The sequence below is a fragment of the Oncorhynchus gorbuscha genome, linkage group LG07 (assembly GCF_021184085.1).
Source record: "Oncorhynchus gorbuscha isolate QuinsamMale2020 ecotype Even-year linkage group LG07, OgorEven_v1.0, whole genome shotgun sequence".
Taxonomy (NCBI): Eukaryota; Metazoa; Chordata; class Actinopteri; order Salmoniformes; family Salmonidae; genus Oncorhynchus; species Oncorhynchus gorbuscha.
The window spans coordinates 502501-529965 of NC_060179.1; the positions used below are offsets into that span (position 1 = coordinate 502501).

The window sequence follows — 27465 nt, forward strand, 5'->3', positions numbered from 1 at the left end:
AACAGGCAGTAAACCCACTGTTCCTAGGCCATCAATGAAAATAAGAATTAGTTCTTAATTAACTGACTTGCCTGGTTAAATAAAAGGTAAAATAAAATGACTAAAAACCCGTAGCACTCACGTCCGTAGCCATGAAGTGCTTTGAAAGGCTGGTAATATCTCACATTAACACCATTATCCCAGAAACCCTAGACCCACTCCAATTCACATTCCGCCCCGACAGATCCACAGATTTTGCAATCTCTATTGCACTCCACACTGCCCTTTCCCATCTGGACAAAAGGAACAACTATGTGAGAATGCTATTCATTAATTACAGCTCAGCGTTCAACACCATAGTGTCCTCAAAGCTCATCACTAAGCTATGGACCCTCATGAATGCATAGCCAAGTTTGCTGATGACACAACAGTGGTCATCAACAACGATGAGACAGCCTATAGGATTGAGGTCAGAGACTTGGCTGTGTGGTGCCAGGACAACAACCTCTCCCTCAACGTGATCAATACAAAGGAGGCGATTGTGGACTACATGGAAAAGGAGGACCGATCACGCCCCCATTCTCATCGACGAGGCTGCAGTGGAGCAGGTTGAGAGCTTCAAGTTCCTTGGTGTCCACATCACCAACAAACTGACATGGTCCAAGCACACCAAGATAGAGGGCACGACAAAGCCTATTATTCCCCCTCAGGAGAATGAAAAGATTTGCCATGGGTCCTCAGATCCTCAAAAGGTTTTACAGCTGCACCATCGAGAGCATCCTGACTGGTTGCATCACTGCCTGGAATGGCAACTGCTCGGCCTCCGACGGCAAGGTACTACAGAGGGTAGTGCGTACAGGCCAGTACATCACTGGGGCCAAGCTTCCTGCCATCCAGGACCTCTATACCAGACAGTGTCAGGAAGGTCTTAAAAATTGTCCTAGTCATAGACTAGTCATAGACCCCAGTCATAGACTGTTCACTCTGCTACCGCACGGCAAACAGTGCCGGAGTGCCAAGTCTTGGTCCAAAAGGCTTCTTAACAGCTTCTACCCCCGAGCTATAGGACACCTGAACAGCTAATCAAACCCCTCTAGGGGCAGTATTGTCATTTTTGGGGAAAAAAAAACGTTTTAAACAGGATATTTTGTCAGGAAAAGATGTCCCAGGTTTACACTGGGCTATTGTCTCTAATCTGTCCCAGGTCTAGACTGGGCTATTGTCTCTAATCTGTCCCAGGTCTACACTGGGCTATTGTCTCTAATCTGTCCCAGGTCTACACTGGGCTATTGTCTCTAATCTGTCCCAGGTCTACACTGGGCTATTGTCTCTAATCTGTCCCAGGTCTACACTGGGCTATTGTCTCTAATCTGTCCCAGGTCTACACTGGGCTATTATCTCTAATCTGTCCCAGGTCAACACTGGGCTATTATCTCTAATCTGTCCCAGGTCTACACTGGGCTATTATCTCTAATCTGTCCCAGGTCTACACTGGGCTATTATCTCTAATCTGTCCCAGGTCTACACTGGGCTATTATCTCTAATCTGTCCCAGGTTTACACTGGGCTATTATCTCTAATCTGTCCCAGGTCTACACTGGGCTATTATCTCTAATCTGTCCCAGGTCTACACTGGGCTATTATCTCTAATCTGTCCCAGGTCTACACTGGGCTATTATCTCTAATCTGTCCCAGGTCTACACTGGGCTATTGTCTCTAATCTGTCCCAGGTCTACACTGGGCTATTATCTCTAATCTGTCCCAGGTCTACACTGGGCTATTATCTCTAATCTGTCCCAGGTCTACACTGGGCTATTATCTCTAATCTGTCCCAGGTCTACACTGGGCTATTATCTCTAATCTGTCCCAGGTCTACACTGGGCTATTGTCTCTAATCTGTCCCAGGTCTACACTGGGCTATTATCTCTAATCTGTCCCAGGTCTACACTGGGCTATTGTCTCTAATCTGTCCCAGGTCTACACTGGGCTATTGTCTCTAATCTGTCCCAGGTCTACACTGGGCTATTGTCTCTAATCTGTCCCAGGTTTACACTGGGCTATTGTCTCTAATCTGTCCCAGGTCTACACTGGGCTATTGTCTCTAATCTGTCCCAGGTCTACACTGGGCTATTGTCTCTAATCTGTCCCAGGTCTACACTGGGCTATTGTCTCTAATCTGTCCCAGGTTTACACTGGGCTATTGTCTCTAATCTGTCCCAGGTCTACACTGGGCTATTGTCTCTAATCTGTCCCAGGTCTACACTGGGCTATTGTCTCTAATCTGTCCCAGGTCTACACTGGGCTATTGTCTCTAATCTGTCCCAGGTCTACACTGGGCTATTATCTCTAATCTGTCCCAGGTCTACACTGGGCTATTGTCTCTAATCTGTCCCAGGTCTACACTGGGCTATTGTCTCTAATCTGTCCCAGGTCTACACTGGGCTATTGTCTCTAATCTGTCCCAGGTTTACACTGGGCTATTGTCTCTAATCTGTCCCAGGTCTACACTGGGCTATTGTCTCTAATCTGTCCCAGGTCTACACTGGGCTATTGTCTCTAATCTGTCCCAGGTCTACACTGGGCTATTGTCTCTAATCTGTCCCAGGTTTACACTGGGCTATTGTCTCTAATCTGTCCCAGGTCTACACTGGGCTATTATCTCTAATCTGTCCCAGGTCTACACTGGGCTATTGTCTCTAATCTGTCCCAGGTTTACACTGGGCTATTGTCTCTAATCTGTCCCAGGTCTACACTGGGCTAATGTCTCCAATCTGTCCCAGGTCTACACTGGGCTATTGTCTCTAATCTGTCCCAGGTCTACACTGGGCTATTGTCTCTAATCTGTCCCAGGTCTACACTGGGCTATTGTCTCTAATCTGTCCCAGGTCTACACTGGGCTATTATCTCTAATCTGTCCCAGGTTTACACTGGGCTATTATCTCTAATCTGTCCCAGGTCTACACTGGGCTATTATCTCTAATCTGTCCCAGGTCTACACTGGGCTATTATCTCTAATCTGTCCCAGGTCTACACTGGGCTATTATCTCTAATCTGTCCCAGGTCTACACTGGGCTATTATCTCTAATCTGTCCCAGGTCTACACTGGGCTATTGTCTCTAATCTGTCCCAGGTCTACACTGGGCTATTATCTCTAATCTGTCCCAGGTCTACACTGGGCTATTATCTCTAATCTGTCCCAGGTCTACACTGGGCTATTATCTCTAATCTGTCCCAGGTCTACACTGGGCTATTATCTCTAATCTGTCCCAGGTCTACACTGGGCTATTGTCTCTAATCTGTCCCAGGTCTACACTGGGCTATTATCTCTAATCTGTCCCAGGTCTACACTGGGCTATTGTCTCTAATCTGTCCCAGGTCTACACTGGGCTATTGTCTCTAATCTGTCCCAGGTCTACACTGGGCTATTGTCTCTAATCTGTCCCAGGTTTACACTGGGCTATTGTCTCTAATCTGTCCCAGGTCTACACTGGGCTATTGTCTCTAATCTGTCCCAGGTCTACACTGGGCTATTGTCTCTAATCTGTCCCAGGTCTACACTGGGCTATTGTCTCTAATCTGTCCCAGGTTTACACTGGGCTATTGTCTCTAATCTGTCCCAGGTCTACACTGGGCTATTGTCTCTAATCTGTCCCAGGTCTACACTGGGCTATTGTCTCTAATCTGTCCCAGGTCTACACTGGGCTATTGTCTCTAATCTGTCCCAGGTCTACACTGGGCTATTATCTCTAATCTGTCCCAGGTCTACACTGGGCTATTGTCTCTAATCTGTCCCAGGTCTACACTGGGCTATTGTCTCTAATCTGTCCCAGGTCTACACTGGGCTATTGTCTCTAATCTGTCCCAGGTTTACACTGGGCTATTGTCTCTAATCTGTCCCAGGTCTACACTGGGCTATTGTCTCTAATCTGTCCCAGGTCTACACTGGGCTATTGTCTCTAATCTGTCCCAGGTCTACACTGGGCTATTGTCTCTAATCTGTCCCAGGTTTACACTGGGCTATTGTCTCTAATCTGTCCCAGGTCTACACTGGGCTATTATCTCTAATCTGTCCCAGGTCTACACTGGGCTATTGTCTCTAATCTGTCCCAGGTTTACACTGGGCTATTGTCTCTAATCTGTCCCAGGTCTACACTGGGCTATTGTCTCTAATCTGTCCCAGGTCTACACTGGGCTATTGTCTCTAATCTGTCCCAGGTCTACACTGGGCTATTGTCTCTAATCTGTCCCAGGTCTACACTGGGCTATTATCTCTAATCTGTCCCAGGTTTACACTGGGCTATTGTCTCTAATCTGTCCCAGGTCTACACTGGGCTATTGTCTCTAATCTGTCCCAGGTCTACACTGGGCTATTGTCTCTAATCTGTCCCAGGTCTACACTGGGTTATTGTCTCTAATCTGTCCCAGGTCTACACTGGGCTATTGTCTCTAATCTGTCCCAGGTCTACACTGGGCTATTGTCTCTAATCTGTCCCAAACAACACCAAAGAGGAAGAGACTGCCGAGGAAGAGACCACAGAGGAAGAGAACACAGAGGAAGAGACCACAGAGGAAGAGACCACAGAGGTAGAGACCACAGAGGACAACACTGCAGAGGAAGAGACCGCAGAGGAATAGACCGCAGAGGAATAGACCGCAGAGGAAGAGACTGCAGAGGAAGAGACCACAGAGGTAGAGACCACAGAGGACAACACTGCAGAGGAAGAGACCGCAGAGGAAGAGACCGCAGAGGAATAGACCGTAGAGGAAGAGACCCGCAGAGGACAACAACAAAGAGGAAGAAACTGCAGAGGAAGAGACTGCAGAGGAAGAGACTGCAGAGGAAGAGACTGCAGAGGAAGAGACTGCAGAGGAAGAGACCGCAGAGGAAGAGACCGCAGAGGAAGAGACCGCAGAGGAAGAGACCGCAGAGGAAGAGACCGCAGAGGAAGAGACCGCAGAGGTAGAGACCGCAGAGGAAGAGACCGCAGAGGAAGAGACTGCAGAGGACAACAACAAAGAGGAAGAGACTGCATAGCAAGAGACCGCAGAGGAAGAGACTGCAGAGGAAGAGACTGCAGAGGAAGAGACCGCATAGCAAGAGACCGCAGAGGAAGAGACCGCAGAGGAAGAGACCTCAGAGGAAGAGACCGCAGAGGACGAGACCGTAGAGGAAGAGACCGCAGAGGACGAGACCGCAGAGGACGAGACCGCAGAGGACAAGACCACAGAGGGATAGACGAAAGAGGACGAGACCGCAGAGGACGAGACCGCAGAGGACGAGACCGCAGAGGACGAGACCGCAGAGGACGAGACCGCAGAGGAAGAGACCGCAGAGGACGAGACCGCAGAGGACGAGACCTGCAGAGGACGAGACCTGCAGAGGACGAGACCGCAGAGAAATAGACCGCAGAGGACCAGACCGCAGAGGACGAGACCGCAGAGGACGAGACCGCAGAGGACGAGACCGCAGAGGACGAGACCGCAGAGGAAGAGACCTCAGAGGAAGAGACTGCAGAGGAAGAGACCCCTATGTTGGTGTGTATGTATGTGCGTAGGTTAGGATGGTATAAAAGGAATGTATTTGTGTAAACTGCAGAGCTCTCGCAAATAAATTGGGATCTGATTAATTGTGAGCTGGGTCTGCTTTATTTCAGACCAGAACTTTACAACCTCTGGGTGTCAGACAGATAAAGATAATTGGAATTTAAGAACATTGATTACAAAATTTTAACAACAACACCAAAGAGGAAGAGACCGCAAAGGATGAGACCGCAAAGGACGAGACCACAGAGGACGAGACCACAGAGGACGAGACCACAGAGGGAGAGACGGCAGCGGACGAGACCACAGAGGGAAAGACCACAGAGGACGAGACCACAGAGGATGAGACCACAGAGGGAAAGACCACAGAGGACGAGACCGCAGAGGACGAGACCACAGAGGGAGAGACCGCAGCGGACGAGACCACAGAGGGAGAGACCACAGAGGACGAGACCACAGAGGATGAGACCACAGAGGGAGAGACCGCAGAGGACGAGACCACAGAGGGAGAGACGCAGAGGACGAGACCGCAGAGGGATAGACGAAAGAGGAATAGACCGCAGAGGACGAGACCGCAGAGGACAAGTCCACAGAGGGAGAGACCGCAGAGGACGAGACCGCAGAGGACAAGACCACAGAGGGAGAGACCGCAGAGCAATATGAGATGGGAGTTCCATGTAATTATGTCTCTATATAATACTGTACACTTTCTTGAATTTGTTCTGGATTTGTGGACTGTGAAAAGACCCCTGGTGGTATATCTGGTGGGGTAAGTGTGTGTGTCAGAGCTGTATGTAAGTTGACTATGCAAACAATTTGTGATTTAACATAGTAATGTTTCTTATAAAAAAAAGAAGTGATGCAGTCAGTCTCTCCTCAACTCTGAGCCAAGAGAGACTGGCAGCATAGTATTTATATCAGCCCTCTGATTACAATGAAGAGCAGAACGTGTCGCTCTGTTCTGGGCAAACCTGCGGCTTAACTAGGTCTTTCCCTGCAGCACTCAACCGCAAAACAGGACAATAATGCATAGAAATAGAATGAATATAACTGACAGATCTTTGACTTCCGTTCTATTTCTATGCATTCAATCCAATAGGCGAAATCCAGATAGATCACTTTTGAAAAACTGGGCCTTAAATACACTGCCCTCCTAACCCTAATCCTGCTTCATGTAATCTCAGGGTGTCAACTCGGTGTTAAGCAGGTGCAGTGTGTTTATAACAGTAGTGTGTGACCGTCAGGGTGGCTCTTACCTCTCCATTTAAGAAGCAGTAGAGAACAGCAACCGCAAATCCCTAGGGAAAGGAAGAACAGAAAGAGCATTAGCTGTCTGTTATAGTCACCCTAACCCTGGGGAGAGCAGAGTCTGTTATAGTCACCCTAACCCTGGGGAGAGCAGAGTCTGTTATAGTCACCCTAACCCTGGGGAGAGCAGAGTCTGTTATAGTCACCCTAACCCTGGGGAGAGCAGAGTCTGTTATAGTCACCCTAACCCTGGGGAGAGCAGAGTCTGTTATAGTCACCCTAACCCTGGGGAGAGCAGAGTCTGTTATAGTCACCCTAACCCTGGGGAGAGCAGAGTCTGTTATAGTCACCCTAACCCTGGGAAGAGCAGAGTCTGTTATAGTCACCCTAACCCTGGGGAGAGCAGAGTCTGTTATAGTCACCCTAACCCTGGGGAGAGCAGAGTCTGTTATAGTCACCCTAACCCTGGGGAGAGCAGAGTCTATTATAGTCACCCTAACCCTGGGGAGAGCAGAGTCTGTTATAGTCACCCTAACCCTGGGGAGAGCAGTCTATTATAGTCACCCTAACCCTGGGGAGAGCAGAGTCTGTTATAGTCACCCTAACCCTGGGGAGAGCAGAGTCTGTTATAGTCACCCTAACCCTGGGGAGAGCAGAGTCTGTTATAGTCACCCTAACCCTGGGGAGAGCAGAGTCTGTTATAGTCACCCTAACCCTGGGGAGAGCAGAGTCTGTTATAGTCACCCTAACCCTGGGGAGAGCAGAGTCTGTTATAGTCACCCTAACCCTGGGGAGAGCAGAGTCTGTTATAGTCACCCTAACCCTGGGGAGAGCAGAGTCTGTTATAGTCACCCTAACCCTGGGGAGAGCAGAGTCTGTTATAGTCACCCTAACCCTGGGGAGAGCAGAGTCTGTTATAGTCACCCTAACCCTGGGGAGAGCAGAGTCTGTTATAGTCACCCTAACCCTGGGGAGAGCAGAGTCTGTTATAGTCACCCTAACCCTGGGGAGAGCAGAGTCTGTTATAGTCACCCTACCCCTGGGGAGAGCAGAGTCTGTTATAGTCACCCTAACCCTGGGGAGAGCAGAGTCTGTTACATGAACCCAGTGTACCCTGTTATTCTGTGGTTCATAACAATACAAGGCAGGTAGCCTAGTGGTTAAGAGGTTGGGGTTAAGAGGTTGGGCCAGTAACCTAAAGGTTGCTGGTTTGTATCCCAGAGCCGACTAGGTGAGATCTGTCGATGTGCTGTTGAGCAAAGCCATTAACCCTAATCGCGCCTCTAAATCACTCTGGAGAAGAGCATCTACTAAATGACTGAAATGTAATGCATCAACGCGATTCTATGGAATACATGATTGAGCCTATATTAAAGTACTGAGTACAGAGCTATTGCTGCCATGAATACATAGCATTGGCTCATTTACAGAACAGGATTACATGTCTGTGGCCTAGAGGGAAAACTGAGAGAAGCGAGGGATGCCAAACAAGGAAGTCATATTGACAAGATAAGAGGAACAAGCTGGAGGACGTTTCTCAGCTAAAGTCAAGCTGCTACAATGCTGCCAGGTCTGGCTGCTCCCTCTCTCTCCCCATTATACAGATAGACCAGAACAACCACAGCCAGTGTTTAAATCATGAACAATGGGTCTGAATTACCAGTCCATTGTGCCTGGAGTCCTGCCATAGTGTATACAAAGCATCCCTCCCATGAGTGCCGAGAGTAACTCAGCACGGAACCTGAATGAACTGTCTCTGACTGTTAATCTCTGACTGTAAAGTCTCACTGTTAAACTGAGTCCCAAAAGCCCCCAAAACTACATCTATACTACACCTATACTGCACATATACTACATCTATACTACACCTATACTACACCTATACTGCACATATACTACACCTATACTACACCTACTATATGTATACTTTGTCTATACTACATCTATACTACACCTATACTACACCTATACTACACTTATACGGCATCTATACTACATCTATACTACACCTATACTACACCTATACTACACCTATACTACACTTATACGGCATCTATACTACACCTATACTGCATCTATATCACACCTATACTACATCTATACTACACCTATACTACACTTATACGGCATCTATACTACATCTATACTGCATCTATATCACACCTATACTACACATAGACTGTGCCTATGCTACATCTATACTACATCTATACTGCATCTATATCACACCTATACTACACATAGACTGTGCCTATGCTACATCTATACTACACATATACTACACCTACTATATGTATACTTTGTCTATACTACATCTATACTACACCTATACTACATCTATACTACACCTATACTACATCTATACTACACCTATACTGCATCTATACTACACTTATATGGCATCTATACTACACCTATACTGCACCTATACTGCATCAATACTATACCTGTACTACATCTATACTACACCTATACTGCATCTATATCACACCTATACTGCACCTATACTGCATCAATACTATACCTGTACTACATCTATACTACACGTATATGGCATCTATACTACATCTATACTGCATCTATATCACACCTATACTGCACCTATACTGCATCAATACTATACCTGTACTACATCTATACTACACCGATACTGCACATATACTACACCTATACTACACCTATACTGCACCTATACTACACATATACTACACCTATACTACACATATACTACACCTATACTACACCTATACTACACCTATACTACACCTATACTACACCTATACTACACCTATACTGCACCTATACTACATCTATACTACACCTATACTACACCTATACTACACCTATACTACACCTATACTACACCTATACTGCACCTATACTACATCTATACTACACCTATACTACACCTATACTACACCTATACTACACCTATACTGCACCTATACTACATCTATACTACACCTACTATATGTATACTTTGTCTATACTACATCTATACTACACCGATACTGCACCTATACTACACCTATACTACACCTATACTACACCTATACTGCACCTATACTACACATATACTACACCTATACTACACATATACTACACCTATACTACACATATACTACACCTATACTGCACCTATACTACACCTATACTACACCTATACTGCACCTATACTACACATATACTACACCTATACTACACCGATACTGCACCTATACTACACCTATACTACACCTATACTGCACCTATACTGCATCTATACTACATCTATACTGCATCTATACTACATCTATACTACACCTATACTGCATCTATACTACACCTATACTGCATCTATATCACACCTATACTGCACCTATACTGCATCAATACTATACCTGTACTACATCTATACTACACCTATACTGCACCTATACTGCATCAATACTATACCTGTACTACATCTATACTACACCTATACTGCATCTATACTACACCTATACTGCATCTATATCACACCTATACTGCACCTATACTGCATCAATACTATACCTATACTACATCTATACTACACCTATACTGCATCTATACTACACCTATACTGCATCTATATCACACCTATACTGCACCTATACTGCATCAATACTATACCTATACTGCACCTACACTGTATCAATACTATACCTGTACTACATCTATACTGCATCAATACTATACCTATACTACATCTATACTACACTTGAAGAGTTGGTTCAATCTTGGGAAAAACCGTGGAAATTAAAAACATTTTGAGGGGAAAGTTAGCTGAATTTTGCAACCCTAGTGGTTCCATACCTGGAATGATCCCAGTATGAGGTCGAAGACCAGCCGTTGCTCTGTGTTCACCTGCTCTGGGATGAAGGCAAACACGATGAAGTTGATCCCAAAAAGAGGGATCAGCAGCAGGGTGGACTTGGCCAGCCTCCTACACAGAACAACAAAGAGAACAGAAACTCAATAAGTAACTTTATGACTAGTACCTAGTTATTCAACAATCTCATTCATCCTTTTACATATCAAGAGAACTTCAAGTAGCTTTATGATTAGTAGCTAGTTGTTAATCAGTCTCATTCATCCTTCTACACAGAACATCAAGAGAATATCAAGAGAAGTAGCCACAGAAAGCTGACCTCTAAACCACAGAAAGCTGAGCTCTAAACCACAGAAAGCTGAGCTCTAAACCACAGAGAACTGAGCTCTAAACCAGAGAGAGCTGAGCCTCTAAACCACAAAGAGTTGAGCCACTTAACCAGAGAGAGCTGAGCCTCTAAACCACAGACAGCTGAGCCACTTAACCACAGAGAGTTGAGCTCTAAACCACAGAAGTTGAGCTCTAAACCACAGAGAACTGAGCTCTAAACCACAGAGAGTTGAGCTCTAAACCACAGAGAGTTGAGCTACTTAACCACAGAGAGTTGAGCTACTAAACCATAGTGAGTTGAGCCACTAAACCACAGAGAGCTGAGCCACTAAACCACAGAGAGCTGAGCCTCTAAACCACAGAGAGCTGAGTCACTAAACCAGAGAGAGCTGAGCCACTTAACCACAGAGAGTTGTATCCATTAAACCACAGAGAGTTGAGCCACTAAACCACAGAGAGTTGAGCTACTAAACCAGTGAGTTGAGCCGCTGAGCCACTAAACCACAGAGCTGAGCCTCTAAACCACAGAGAGCTGATCCACTAAACCACAGAGAGCTGAGCCACTAAACCACAGAGAGCTGAGCCTCTAAACCACAGAGAGCTGAGCCACTAAACCACAGAGAGCTGAGCCACTAAACCACAGAGAGCTGATCCACTAAACCACAGAGAGCTGAGCCACTAAACCACAGAGAGCTGAGCCTCTAAACCACAGAGAGCTGATCCACTAAACCATAGAGAGCTGAGCCACTAAACCACAGAGAGCTGAGCCTCTAAACCACAGAGAGCTGAGCCTCTAAACCACAGAGAGTTGAGCTACTAAACCATAGTGAGTTGAGCCTCTAAACCACAGAGTGCTGATCCACTAAACCACAGAGAGCTGAGCCTCTAAACCACAGAGAGCTGAGCCTCTAAACCACAGAGAGCTGATCCACTAAACCACAGAGAGCTGAGCCTCTAAACCACAGAGAGCTGAGCCACTAAACCACAGAGAGCTGAGCCTCTAAACCACAGAGAGCTGAGCCTCTAAACCACAGAGAGCTGAGCCACTAAACCACAAAGAGTTGAGCCACTTAACCAGAGAGAGCTGAGCCTCTAAACCACAGACAGCTGAGCCACTTAACCACAGAGAGTTGAGCTCTAAACCACAGAAGTTGAGCTCTAAACCACAGAGAGTTGAGCTCTAAACCACAGAGAGTTAAGCTACTTAACCACAGAGAGTTGAGCTCTAAACCACAGAGAGTTGAGCTACTTAACCACAGAGAGTTGAGCTCTAAACCACAGAGAGTTGAGCTACTAAATCATAGTGAGTTGAGCCACTAAACCACAGAGAGTTGAGCCACTAAACCACAGAGAGCTGAGCCACTAAACCACAGAGAGCTGAGCCACTAAACCACAGAGAGCTGAGCCACTAAACCACAGAGAGCTGAGCCACTAAATCACAGAGAGCTGAGCCTCTAAACCACAGAGAGCTGAGTCACTAAACCAGAGAGAGCTGAGCCACTTAACCACAGAGAGTTGTATCCATTAAACCACAGAGTTGAGCCACTAAACCACAGAGAGTTGAGCTACTAAACCAGTGAGTTGAGCCACTAAACCACAGAGAGCTGAGCCACTAAACCACAGAGAGCTGAGCCTCTAAACCACAGAGAGCTGATCCACTAAACCACAGAGAGCTGATCCACTAAACCACAGAGAGCTGAGCCACTAAACCACAGAGAGCTGAGCCACTAAACCACAGAGAGCTGAGCCACTAAACCACAGAGAGCTGAGCCACTAAACCACAGAGAGCTGAGCCTCTAAACCACAGAGAGCTGAGCCTCTAAACCACAGAGAGCTGAGCCTCTAAACCACAGAGAGCTGAGCCTCTAAACCACAGAGAGCTGATCCACTAAACCACAGAGAGCTGAGCCTCTAAACCACAGAGAGCGGAGCCACTAAACCACAGAGAGCTGAGCCTCTAAACCACAGAGAGCTGAGCCTCTAAACCACAGAGAGCTGAGCCACTAAACCACAGAGAGCTGAGCCACTAAACCACAGAGAGCTGATCCACTAAACCACAGAGAGTTTTATCCACTAAACCACAGAGTGCTGGGCTCTACATCACAGGGAGCTGAGCTCTACATTTCAGCAGTATAATGTCAAGGCATTTTGCCATGCCTCTGAGGTTCTGAGTTTCTGGGGGTCAGTCGGCATTGGTTGACGTGATCAGCTTCCTGATGAGGAGTTTGTTGGTAGTCGAGGTGGTTGCTTATGGTAACACACCCACTGGGGGCCTTAATGCTCCGTACGTGTTGTTATGAGGCAGCATGGAAACAGCAGAGGTTGTTGCTCACACTCAGAACAGCTATATATAAGGTGGAACCTGCTGGCAGCGCTCCCATCCACTGCTTAGCTTATTTTAGTGAGCATTAGTTAACTAGATTCACTCATGTCATGTGTAGCTCAGTTGGTAGAGCATGGCGCTTGTAACGCCAGGGTAGTGGGTTCGATCCCCGCGACCACCCATACGTAGAATGTATGCACACATGACTGTAAGTCGCTTTGGATAAAAGCGTCTGCTAAATGGCATATATTATTATTATTATATTATTCATGGCAATGATTCTGCTATATAAAAGAAGGGTCTATTTGAAATAACTGTGATATGTGTCATGCTTATCCCGCTCCCTCTCGCCAGTGTTCACCTTCTCCCCATCATTACGCACACCTTCTCCCCATCATTACGCACACCTTCTCCCCATCATTACGCACACCTTCTCCCCATCATTACGCACACCTGCTCCCCATCATTGCGCACACCTGCTCCCCATCATTACGCACACCTGCTCCCCATCATTACGCACACCTGCTCCCCATCATTGCGCACACCTGCTCCCCATCATTACGCACACCTGCTCCCCATCATTGCGCACACCTGCTCCCCATCATTACGCACACCTGGACTTCATCGTCACCTTGATCACCTTCCCTTTATGTTATTACGACTAGAGCCATACTAACGAGTAGTGGTTAGATTCATACTAACGTGTACTGTTTGGACAAGAGCAATACTAACGACTACTGGTTGGACTAGAGTTATATTAATAACCTGTTAGGGCTAGGCTGAATACTGCCCCCTTTGGAGGAATTGCGTGCCCATAGTAAACAGAACAAAAATCTGTCCAAAATTGCTAATATATGCATATAATAATAATTATTTAATAGAAAACACTATAAAGCTTCTAAAACCGTTCAAATTATGTCTGTATGTAAAGCAGAACTCTCAGGGCAGCCATTCTCCCAAACTCTCTCTTGTCATCAGGAAATTTGGGCCAACTTTGACGTCATCGCTCCCACCCTTCCCAACCAGCTACGGATCTGGGAACAGTTTCTATCTCTTCAGCGCGATGTCTCCTTTCAATGGGGCGTTTCATTGTGAAAATCGCGCGCTCCCTCACCCTTTGGCGGGCTAAAACCTTCGGGTCACGCGAAAATACATGTACTCTCATGCGCGCGTCGCGTCTGGAGCTCTCATTGTTCCAGGATTCACCAAACGATGTCAGTTTGTCTGTTCGAGCTGAGAATTGTTTTGCACGTTTATAACATCCTAAAGCTTGATTCTGCACTTAGTTTGACCAGTTTAGTCGACATATAATATGTAATTTTGAAGTTTTGATGCGCATCCCCTAGAATTTTGGCTGCATTTCAGCCGGAATTTGTTGCGTTTGATAACCCAAAGACACAGACTTGAAAGCCAAACGCAGTTTTTGGTAAGTATCACTCCTTACACGACTTCTGATCGAAGAACATCAAAGGTAAGGGAATATTTATGTGGTAATTTTGTGTTTCTGTGGACTCCAACATAGCGTAGACATATTGCTAATGTCTGAGCGCCGTCTCGTATTATTGCCTAGTGAACAAATCCTGTAACGTTAAAAATAAATGTAACACAGCGGTTGCATTAAGAAGCAGTGTATCTTTCTAACTATATGTAGAACATGTATATTTAGTCAAAGTTTATGATGTGTATTGTTATCTTGTTATCTGACGTTATCTGCCGGAGCTATCATCATTTCTCAGGACATTTGAGTAGCATTTTTTGAACATGGCGTCATGGTAAACAGAGATTTATAGATATAAATGGCATATTATTGAAAAAAACATAAATGTACTGTGTAACATGTTCTATTACTGTCATCTGTTGAAGATTTTCAAAAGGTTAGTGAATTATTTTCCTTTAATCCGGCGTTTGTGATTGTATCTTTTGTTCAACATGGCTATTCAAATTAGCTGTGTCTTTGGTGGTGGTTTGACATAAATATGTGCTATGTTTTTGCCGTAAAACATTTTAGAAATCTGACTCGCTGGGTAGATGAACAAGGTGTTTATCTTTCATTTGAGCTATTGGACTTGTTAATGTGTGGAGGTAATATATTTCTAAGAATATTTTTGCATTCTGTGCTCCATCTTTTGAGTTGAGCGTGGGGGGGGTGCCCTAGGGGAACGTGGTAGCGTGAACTCTAAGTACTTCTTAGAGTAGAGACATACTAACGAGTACTGGTTGGACTAGAGCCATAGTAATGAGTACTGGTTGGACTAGAGCCATACTAACGAGTGCTGGTTGGACTAGAGCCATAGTAATGAGTACTGGTTGGACTAGAGCCATAGTAATGAGTACTGGCGAGAGCTTTACTAAGGAGTACTGGTTGATCTTGACAGATACTATGAAAACTTGTTGGACTAGAGCCATACTAACGAGTACTTTTTGGACTTGAGCTATACTAACGTGTACTGGTTGGACTAGCCAAGTCAAATAAAAGTTTATTTGTCACGTGCGCCGAATAGTAGACCTTACAGTGAAATGCTTACTTACAGTCTCTGACCAATAGTGTGAAAATAAGGTATGTGTGTGTAGGTAAGTAAAGAAATAAAACAACAGTAAAAAGACATTTCAAAATAACAGTAGAAAGGCTATATACCGACACCTGTTAGTCAGGTTTATTGAGGTAGTATGTACATGTGGGTATGGTTGAAGTGACTATGCATATATGATGAATAGAGAGTAGCAGTAGCTTAATAAGAGGGGTTGGCGGGTGGTGGGACACAATGCAGATAGCCTGGTTAGCCAATGTGCGGGAGCACTGGTTGGTCGGCCCAATTGAGGTTGTATGTACATGAATGTATAGTTAAAGTAACTATGCATATATGATAAACAGAGAGAAGCAGCAGCTTAAAAGAGGGGTTGGGGGGTGGCACACAATGCAAATAGTCTGCCATTTAGTTACTTGTTCAGGAGTCTTATGGCTTGGGGGTAAAAACTGTTGAGAATCCTTTTTGTCCTAGACTTGGCACTCCGGTACCGCTTGCCATGTGGTAGTAGAGAGAACAGTCTATGACTGGGGTGGCTGGTGTCTTTTACAATATTTAGGGCCTTCCACTGACACCGCCTGGTGTAGAGGTCCTGGATGGCAGGCAGCTTTGCCCCAGTGATGTACTGGGCCATAGGCACTAGCCTCTGAAGTGCCTTGCGGTCGTAGGCCGAGCAATTTCCGTACCAGGCAGTGATGCAACCTGTCAGGATGCTCTCGATGTTGCAGCTGTAGAACCTTTTGAGGATCTCAGGACCCATGCCAAAACTTTTTCTTTTCCTGAGGGGGAATAGACTTTGTCGTGCCCTCTTCACGACTGTCTTGGTGTGTTTGGACCATTCTAGTTTGTTGTTGATACGGATACCAAGGAACTTGAAGCTCTCAACTTCAAGCTCCACTACAGCCCCGTTGATGAAAATGAGGGCGTGCTCGGTGCTCCTTTTCCTGTAGTCCACAATCATCTCCTTAGTCTTGGTTATGTTGAGGGATAGGTTGTTATTCTGGCACCACCTGGACAGGTCTCTGACCTCCTTCCTATAGGCTGTCTCACCGTTGTTGGTGATCAGGCCTACCACTGTTGTGTCGTCTGCAAACCTAATGATGGTGTTGGAGTCGTGCCTCGCCATGCAGTCGTGGGTGAACAGGGAGTACAGGAGGGGACTGAGCACGGACCCCTGGGGAGCTCCCGTGTTGAGGATCAGTGTGGCAGATGTTTTGCTACCTACCCTCACCACCTGGGGGCGGCCCGTCAGGAAGTCCAGGATCCAGTTGCAGAGGGAGGTGTTTAGGCCCAGGTTCCTTAGCTTAGTGATGAGCTTGGTGTTGAATGCTGAGCTGTAGTCAATGAATAGCATTCTCACATAGGTGTTCCTTTTGTCCAGGTGTGAAAGGGCAGTGTGGAGTACAATAGAGATTGCATCATCTGTGGATCTGTTTGGGCGGCATGCAAATTGGAGTGGGTCTAGGGTTTCTGGGATAATGGTGTTGATGTGAGCCATTACCAGCCTTTCAAAGCACTTCATGGCTACGGCCGTGAGTGCTACGGGTCTGTAGTCATTTAGTCAGGTTGCCTTTGTGTTCTTGGGCACAGGGACTATGGTGGTCTGCTTGAAACATGTTGGTATTACAGACTCAATCAGGGACATGTTGAAAATGTCAGTGAAGACACCTGCCAGTTGGTCAGCACATGCCCGGAGCACACGTCCTGGTAATCCGTCTGGCCCTGCAGCCTTGTGTATGTTGACCTGTTTAAAGGTCTTAAACACATCGGCTACGGAGAGTGTGAGTCGTCTGGAACAGCTGATGCTCTCATGCATGCCTCAGTGTTGCTTGCCTCGAAGCCAGCATAGAAGTGATTTAGGTCATCTGGTAGGCTCGTGTCACTGGGCAGCTCGCGGCTGTGCTTCCCTTTGTAGTCTGTAATAGTTTGCAAGCCCTGCCTCATCAGACGAGCGTCAGAGCTGGTGTGATTCAATCTTAGCCCTGTATTGACGCTTTGTCTGTTTGATGGTTCGTCGCAGAGCATAGCGGCATTTTTTGTAACCTTGTGGGTTAGAGTCCCGCACCTTGGAAGTGGCAGCTCTACCCTTTAGCTCAGTACGAATGTTGCCTGTAATCCATGGCTTCTGGTTGGGGTATGTACGTACAGTCACTGTGGGGACGACGTCCTTGATGCACTTATTGATAAAGACAGTGACTGATGTGGTGTACTCCTCAATGCCATCGGAAGAATCCCGGAATCCAGTCTGAGCTGCAAAACAGTCCTGTAGTTTAGCATCTGCTTCATCTGACCACTTTTTTTATAGACCGAGTCACTGGTGCTTCCTGATTTAATTTTTGGTTGTAAGCAGGAATCAGGAGGATAGAGTTGTGGTCAGATTTACCAAATGAAGGGCGAGGGAGAGCTTTGTTCGTGTCTCTGTGTGTGGAGTTCAGGTGATCTAGAATTATTTTCCCTCTGGTTGCACATTTAACATGTTGATAGAGATTTGGTAGAACTGATTTAAGTTTCCCTGCATTAAAGTCTCTGGCCACTATGAGCGCCGCCTCTGGATGAGTGGTTTCCTGTTTGCTTATTTCCTTATACAGCTGAGTGCGGTCTTAGTGCCAACATCTGTTTGTGGTGGTAAATAAACAGCCACAAAAAGTATAGCTGAGAACTCTCTAGGCAAGTAGTGTGGCCTGCAATTTATCACAATATACTCTACTTCAGGCGAGCAAAATCTAGAGACTTCCTAAGATTTCGTGCACCAGCTGTTATTTACAAATATGCACAGACCGCCCCCCTCGTCTTACCGGAGTGTGCTGTTCTATCCTGCCGGTGCAGGATAGAACATGTCGTCAACATGTCGTCATTCAGCCACGATTCCGTGAAACATAGGATATTACAGTTTTTGATGTCCCGTTGGTAGGATATTCGTGATTGTACCTCGTCTAGTTTATTGTGCGATGATTGATTCGCATGTTGGCGAGTAATATGGACGGTAACGGCAGCTTTCCTACTCGCCTTCTCCGGGTCCTGATGAGGCATCCGGCTCTTCGTCCTCTGTACCTGCGTTGCTTCCTCTTGAGAGTAACTGGGATGTCGGCCTTACCGGGTGTTTGGAGAATATCATGTGCGTCTTGCTTGTTGTTAAAAAGATCTTTGTCTATTCCAAGGTGATCGCTGTCCTGATATCCAGAAGCTCTTTTCTGCCGTAAGAGGTTGCAGAAACATTATGTACAAAATAAGTTATAAATAACGCAACCCCCCCCCCCACATAATAACACAATTGGTTGGGCGCACGTAAAACTGCTGCCATTTCTTCCGGCGCCATTTCATTTAGTGGCATGCTAACGAGTACTGGTTAGACTAGAGACATACTAATGAATACTGGTTAGACTAGAGACATACTAATGAGTACCGGTTAGATCAATATTAACGAGAACTGGTTGAACTAGATCTATACTAACAAGTACTGGATAGAGCCATACTTACAAGTACTGGATAGAGCCATACTTACAAGTACTGGTTTGTACTAGATCTATACTAACAAGTACTGGATAGAGCCATACTTACAAGTACTGGTTTGTACTAGATCTATACTAACAAGTACTGGATAGAGCAGACATGGGCAAACTACGGCCCGCGGGCCACATACGGCCCGTTAGGCTTTTTAATCCGGCCCGCCGAACTTGTCCAAATTATAGTAAAAACCTCCTTTTTTCCCCTTTCCCTGCAATGCCCACGTTTCCCCAATAGATGGCGCACTCAAAACACATTGACCGTTGTTGGAGTGGCACGTATTTCTCTTTATTTCACTTTAATTTTCACTTAGTTTCACGTCACCATTAAGCCCTTCTGTGAAAATGAGCGGACCAAAGAGAAGGAAAGTGGACAGCGAATGCCGAGTGTTTAATAAGGAGTGGACAACAAAATACTTCTTCACTGAAGTCCGATCAACGGCTGTATGTCTGATATGCCAAGAAGCTGTTGCGGTTTTCAAAGAGTACAATATCAGCCGTCACTTTGCCACGAAGCATGCAAACTATGCTAGCAAGCAGTCAACACATGAACGGGCGGCTACTGCTCAGAGGTTGGCAGCTAATTTACAGAGTCAACAGAACTTTTTTCACCGACAAACTGCAATTCAAGAGTCAAGTATGCATATGGAAAGTTTGGAAGTGCGTCTTTTAATTAAGAGCAATGCGCATTTACGCACAGCAGCGGTACAGTAGCTTAATTAACACGCCGCACATCGCTCTTAATTTAAATGTAAATTTTCAGCTGCAGGTAGGATATTTAATACAGCCTATGTCTGTGTGCTTGGCAACGATACACGTGTACTGTTTGCGCGTGAAGGCGAGGGCGTCCGTGGCGAGTTTGTAGAGCGCGCGGTCAGGACAATCCATCCATGATTTTGCGGAGTTTAACACAAGTAGATATTATTGAGCTTGAGTATTTCGTTGTGTAATAATATGTTTTGAATGTTGAAAGTGATTCCATTTTTCAATAAATGTTGATTTCTTTAACTTTGCACCTTCGATTGAAACTTATTAAAAACAGACGCAATCTTGATAAATCACAGTGCGTATGTTATTTTAATCTATTTACATTTCCTCCTCCCAGTATCTGCGAAATAGTATGTAAATGCCATATCTTGCATATTCCTTGAGACAAATTTATTAACTGATAAGGGCTATTTTTCACATTTGAAAGACAGTTAATAAATTGGGTTGTAGTGTTCTTACTGTGCTATGAGGTTTGCACACACTACATTTAATGCTTTAGTATATTCGGCCCAAACACTCCCTCCAAATGCTCCTGGCCCGGCCCCTCTGTCAAATTTTAGAACCCATTGTGGCCCGCGAGTCAAAAAGTTTGCCCACCTCTGGGATAGAGCCATACTAACAAGTACTGGATAGAGCCATACTTACAAGTACTGGATAGAGCCATACTAACAAGTACTGGATAGAGCCATACTAACAAGTACTGGATAGAGCCATACTAACAAGTACTGGTTGGACTCGTTCCTTCCAATGTCTGGACAGTTGATCTTCTGTCGGAGGATCCTGATGATGCAGATGAAGAGGATGAAGTTCATCTGGATAAGATTAAGAGATATTTTTAGATATTTAAATAATACTGAACCCTGTGTGGACTTTTGTCTTCTCTACTCTACTCTGTAGAGTAGACTCTACAAACTATTTTGGTCTGTTCTGTACTCTAAACACTACTGAACACTACTGAACACTACTAAACAATACTGTTTTCTGTACTCTACTCTTCTAAACTCTACTAAGCTCTACTGGTGTGTTCTGTACTACACTCTACTAAACTCAACTGTCAGGTTCTGTACTGTACTCTATCATACTAAACTCTACTGGTGTGGACTGTACTGAACTATAATGCACTCTACTAAACTCTACTGGTGTGATCTGTACTGTACTCCAATAAACTCTACTGAACTCTAATAAACTCTACTAAACTCTACTGGTGTGGACTGTACTGAACTCTACTAAACTCTACTCGGTTGTTCTGTTTTGTACTCTACTAAACTCTACTGGTATATTCTATTTTGTACTCTACTAGACTGTACTCGGTTGTTCTGTTTTGTGCTCTACTAAACTCTACTGGTATATTCTATTTTGTACTCTACTAGACTGTACTCGGTTGTTCTGTTTTGTGCTCTACTAAACTCTACTGGTATATTCTATTTTGTACTCTACTAAACTGTACTCGGTTGTTCTGTTTTGTGCTCTACTAAACTCTACTGGTATATTCTATTTTGTACTCTACTAGACTGTACTCGGTTGTTCTGTTTTGTGCTCAATTAAACTCTACTCGGGTGTTCTGTACTGAACTCTACTAAACTCTACTGTTGAGCTCTGTACTGTATTCTTCAAATCTCGACTGTGAGTTCTGTACTGTACTGTTCTCTACTAAACACTACAAAACTCTACTGGTGTGTTGTGTACTCTAATCTACTTAACCATACTGGTGCTTTCTGTACTCTACTAAACTCTACTAGAGTGTTCTGTACTAAACTCTAATAAAAACTAATAAAGTAAACTGGTGAGTTCTGTACAGTACTGTACTCTACTTTACTTTACTAAACTCTACTGGTATGATCTGTTCTGTACTCTACAAAACTCTCCTGGTGTGGTCTGTACTGTACTCAACAAAACTCTACTGGTGTGGTCTGTTCTGTACTCTACAAAACTCTACTGGTGTGGTCTGTTCTGTACTCAACAAAACTCTTCTGGTGTGGTCTGTTCTGTACTCTGATGGGGTTTTCTGTACTGTACTTTACTAAACATTCTTCTCTCCACAGTAATAACCATAACACCTACTTCTGAGGGAATCAGAGTGGGAGTTGAATCCCTTCATGCTAATGTTGTAAGTTGAGGAGCGGCTGAACAACTCACCAGGATGGAGGCCAGGATTGGTGTCTTAATGATCCACCAGAACATCTCAGTCTTCTCAATTATGTCCCAGCACCTGGTAACATATAGGTGACATCACATGTAATATTACATGTCCCAGCACCTGGTAACATATAGTTGACATCACATGTAATATTACATGTCCCAGCACCTGGTAACATATAGGTGACATCACATGTAATATTACATGTCCCAGCACCTGGTAACATATAGGTGACATCACATGTAATATTACATGTCCCAGCACCTGGTAACATATAGGTGACATCACATGTAATAGTACATGTCCCAGCACCTGGTAACATATAGGTGACATCACATGTAATATTACATGTCCCAGCACCTGGTAACATATAGGTGACATCACATGTAATAGTACATGTCCCAGCACCTGGTAACATATAGGTGACATCACATGTAATATTACATGTCCCAGCACCTGGTAACATATAGGTGACATCACATGTAATATTACATGTCCCAGCACCTGGTAACATATAGGTGACATCACATGTAATATTACATGTCCCAGCACCTGGTAACATATAGGTGACATCACATGTAATATTACATGTCCCAGCACCTGGTAACATATAGGTGACATCACATGTAATATTACATGTCCCAGCACCTGGTAACATATAGGTGACATCACATGTAATATTACATGTACCAGCACCTGGTAACATATAGGTGACATCAAAAATATTATTACATATCACACAACACCTGGTAACATACACACTACTGTTCAAAAGTTTGTGGTCACTTAGAAATGTCTTTGTTTTTGAAAGAAACACACATTTTTTGTGCATTTAAATAACATCAAATTGATCCGAAATTGTAAATGACTATTGTAGCTGGAAACAGATGACTTTTAATGGAATATCTACATAGGCCCATTATCAGCAACCATCACTCCTGTGTTCCAATGGCACGTTGTGTTAGCTAATCCACGTGTATCATTTTAAAAGGCTAATTGATCATTAGAAAACCCTTTTGCAATTCTGTTGTCCTGATTAAAGAAGCAATAAAACTGTCCTTCTTTAGAATAATTGAGAGTCTGGAGCATCAGCAATTGTTTGTTTGATTACAGGCTCAAAATGGCCAGAAACAAAGACCCTTTCTTCTGAAACTCATCAGTCTATTCTTGTTCTGAGAAATGAAGGCTATTCCATGTGAGAAATCGCCAAGAAACTGAAGATCTCGTACAACGCTGTGTACTACTCTCTTCACAGAATAGTGCAAACTGGCTCTAACCAGAATAGAAAGAGGAGTGGGAGGCCCCGGTGCACAACTGAGCAAGAGGACAAGTACAATAGTGTGTCTAGATTGAGAAACAGATGCCTCACAAGCCCTCAACTGGCAGCTTAATTAAATAGTTCCCGCAAAACACCAGTCTCACCGTCTGCAGTGAAGAGGAGACTCCGGAATGCTGGCCTTCTAGGCAGTGTTCCTCTGTCCAGTGTCTGTGTTCTTTTGCCCATCTTAATCTTTACTTTTTATTGGCCAGTCTGAGATATGGCTTTGTCTTTGCAACTCTGCCTAGAAGGTCAGCATTCTGGAGTCGCCTCTTCACTGTTGACGTTGAAACTGGTGTTTTGCTGGTACTATTTAATGAAGCTGCCAGTTCTGACTGGGTGTATTGTATCCATTGATTATTTTAGAATATAACCTAAGTGTCTCAAGTTCAACTGTCTTAAACCATTAGCAATATAAGCCTGTTTTACCCCTAAGTTTGTAAACAAACTATATATCCTCAAAACATGGTAAAAACTGTGATATAATGGATTCTATGTCCTTGAATCCATAGTTCTGTCTATGAATTTCAGAGTGGTTATATTTCTCCAGCCCTCATCCCTCAGCTTTTTACCTAAATAGTGGTGGGGAGTACCATTTGTTATTGTTTCAACTGCTGATTGCTGCTTTAAGTTCAACAGCATCATGAACTTTACACACTACCAGGGCATTTGAGGCAAAAACCTGGAGAATGAAATTAACCCCAAGCACACATAAAATTCCACAATGAAAAATGTACCACTAAATGTATATTTTGCATGGACATCTCAGTATTTGAGATGTCCATGCTAAAGGACCTCCTTAACTTCTTGCGTCGAGCCATCCCGGATCTGGGATAATGACTACAGCCTCAAGCCCATTACCATAACGCAACGTTAACTATTCATGAAAATCGCAAATGAAATGAAATAAATCTGCTAGCTCTCAAGCTTAGCCTTTTGTTAACAACACTGTCATCTCAGATTTTCAAAATATGCTTCTCAACCATAGCAAAACAAGCATATGTGTAACAGTATTGATAGCTAGCGTAGCATTTAGCGTTAGCATTCAGCAGGCAACATTTTCACAAAAACCAGAAAAGCATTCAAATAAAATCATTTACCTTTAAAGAACTTTGGATGTTTTCAATGAGGAGACACTCAGTTAGATAGCAAATGTTCAGTTTTTCCTGAAAGATTATTTGTTTAGAAGAAATCGCTCCTTTTGTTCATCACGTTTAGCTACGAAAAAAACCTGTATCCAGGAGTGTAAATCTATTCGCAAGCTCATTAGCATAACACAACGTCATGAAAATCACAAATGAAATTAAATAAATCTGCTAGCTCTCAAGCTTAGCCTTTTGTTAACAACACTATCATCTCAGATTTTCAAAATATGCTTCTCAACCATAGTAAAACAAGCATTTGTGTAACAGTATTGATAGCTAGCATAGCATTTAGCGTTAGCATTCAGCAGGCAACATTTTCACAAAAACAAGAAAAGCATTCAAATAAAATGATTTACCTTTGAAGAACTTCGGATGTTTTCAATGAGGAGACTCTCAGTTAGATAGCAAATGTTCAGTTTGTCCAAAAAGATTATTTGTATAGGAGAAATTGCTCCGTTTGGTACATCACGTTTGGCTACCAAAAAACCCCGAAAATTCAGTCATCAAAACGCCAAACTTTTTTCCAAATTAACTCCATAATATCGACTGAAACATGGCAAACGTTGTTTAGAATCAATCCTCAAGGTGTTTTTCACATATCTCTTCGATGATATATAATTCGTGGAAGTGTGCTTTCTCCTCTGAATCCCATGGGAAAATGCCTGCAGCTGAAGATTACACACCAATTTAGACAAAAGGACACCGGGCGGGCACCTGGTAAATGTAGTCTCTTATGGCCAATCTTCCAATGATATGCCTACAAATACGTCACAATGCTGCAGACACCTTGGGGAAACGACAGAAAGGGCAGGCTCATTCCTGGCGCATTCACAGCCATATAAGGAGACAATGGAAAACAGAGCTTCAAAAATTCTGCTCATTTCCTGTTTGAAGTTTCATCTTGGTTTCGCCTGTGGCACTCACAAATAATATCTTTGCCGTTTTGGAAACGTCAGAGTGTTTTCTTTCCAAAGCTGTCAATTATATGCATAGTCGAGCATCTTTTTGTGACAAAATATTGCGCTTAAAACGGGCAATTTTTTTAATCCAATAATGAAATAGCGCCCCCATAGGTTCAAGAGGTTAAACTTGACCCCAAAAACATCTGAGTCAGATGGTTTAGACGCTTTCTTCTTTACGTTTGCTGCCCCTATCATCGCCAAGCCAATCTCCAAACGTTCTAACCTGTCTCTCCTCTCTATGGAGGTTCCCATTGCTTGGAAGGCAGCCACGGTGTATCCTTAAAGATCTCGCTGATCCTAACTGTTTTGGCCTATTTCTATTTTGCCCTGTTTATTAAAAGTGTTGGAAAAACTTGTCAATAATCAACTGACTGGCTTTCTTTATGTCTATAGTACATTCTCTGGCAAGCAATCTGGTTTCAGCTCAGGTTATGGATGTGCCACTGCAACCTTAAAGGTCCTCAATGATGTCATCGCAGTGAGGCTCCCGTGTTCCACCTTGGTGATTGTGTCTGGTACCTCCTGGTGGAGAGACGTTTCGAACAACCAAGACTCTTCCTACAGCTGGACTCTTCCTAGATCTGGACTCTTCCTAGAGCTGGACTCTTCCTAGAGCTGGCCGCCCGGCCAAACTGAGCAATTGGGGGAGAAGGGCCTTGGTCAGGGAGGTGACCAAGAACCTGATGGTCACTTTGACAGCTCTGGAGTTCTTTTGTGTGCGGGAGATCCTTCCAGAAGGACGGCTATCTCTGTAACACTCCACCAATCAGGCCTTTATGGCAGAGTGGCCAGACGGAAGCAACTCCACAGTAAAAGGCACATGACAGCCCGGTTGGTGTTTGCCAAAAGGCACCTAAAGACTCCCAGACCATGAGAAATAAGATTCTCTGGTCTGATGAAACCAATATTGAATTCTTTGGCCTGAATGCCAAGAGTCACGTCTGGAGTAAACCTGGCACCATCCATTTACATTTACATTTACATTTAAGTCATTTAGCAGACGCTCTTATCCAGAGCGACTTACAAGGTGAAGCATGGTGGTGGCAGCATCATGCTGTGGGGATGTTTTTCAGCGGCAGGGACTGGGAGACTAGACGGCAGGGACTGGGATTGAGACAAAGATGAACGTAGGGATCTTTGATGAAAACCTGCTCCAGAGAGTTCAGGACCTCAGACTGGGGCGAAGGTTCACCTTCCAACAGAACAACGACCCTAAGCACACAGCCAAGACAATGTAGGAGTGGCTTGAGGACGAGTGGCACAGCCAGAGCCCGGACTTGAACCCGATCGAACATCTCAGGAGAGACCTGAAAGTAGCTGTGCAGCAACACTACCCATCCAACCTGACAGAGCTTAAGACTTTCTGCAAATAATTATGGGAGAAACTCCCCAAATACAGATGTGCAAAGCTTGTAGCATCATACCCCTGAAGACTTGATGCTGTAATCACTGCCAAAGGTGCTTCAACAAAGAACTGAGTAAAGGGTCTGAAAACGTTTGTACATGTGATATTTCAGTAGTTTTTTTTACTTTCCAAAAATGTAGCCTCTTCTGGCTGTTTAAAGTACCTGGTAAAGTAGACTACTATTTGAATATGTCCCAGCATCAGAGACATGATAACCAGACGTGTTTGTTGTGGTTTGTTGCTAACCTTACTTTGCTACCTGCCAACTTTACGGTTTTAATTTTTTAATGACCGTTTATATTTATATTTTTTCTCTCGCTCAACTTTTTTAATTCAAAGCGTCCGGGGTGAAAATAAATATCTGGACGTGGTTCGTCAGGACCTACACCAGCCGAAGCTAAGTAGTAACATTAACCTCTTTGGGCTAGGGGGCAGTATTTTGACGTCCGG

The 27465-nt window shown here is 44.4% G+C and overlaps 1 protein-coding gene across 1 annotated transcript in view; it reads right to left on the minus strand.

The window, feature by feature from the left end:
• vipr1b (vasoactive intestinal peptide receptor 1b) overlaps positions 1-27465 on the minus strand; it is a 180860-nt gene that overhangs the window by 1655 nt on the left and 151740 nt on the right. Inside the window, exons 9-12 of the mRNA XM_046354956.1 lie at positions 22185-22257; positions 20769-20860; positions 10584-10713; positions 6776-6817 (exon numbers count right to left, since the gene is read on the minus strand). Of these exons, the coding sequence (XP_046210912.1) occupies positions 6776-6817; positions 10584-10713; positions 20769-20860; positions 22185-22257 (337 nt within the window). The remainder of the gene's footprint in view (positions 1-6775; positions 6818-10583; positions 10714-20768; positions 20861-22184; positions 22258-27465) is intronic.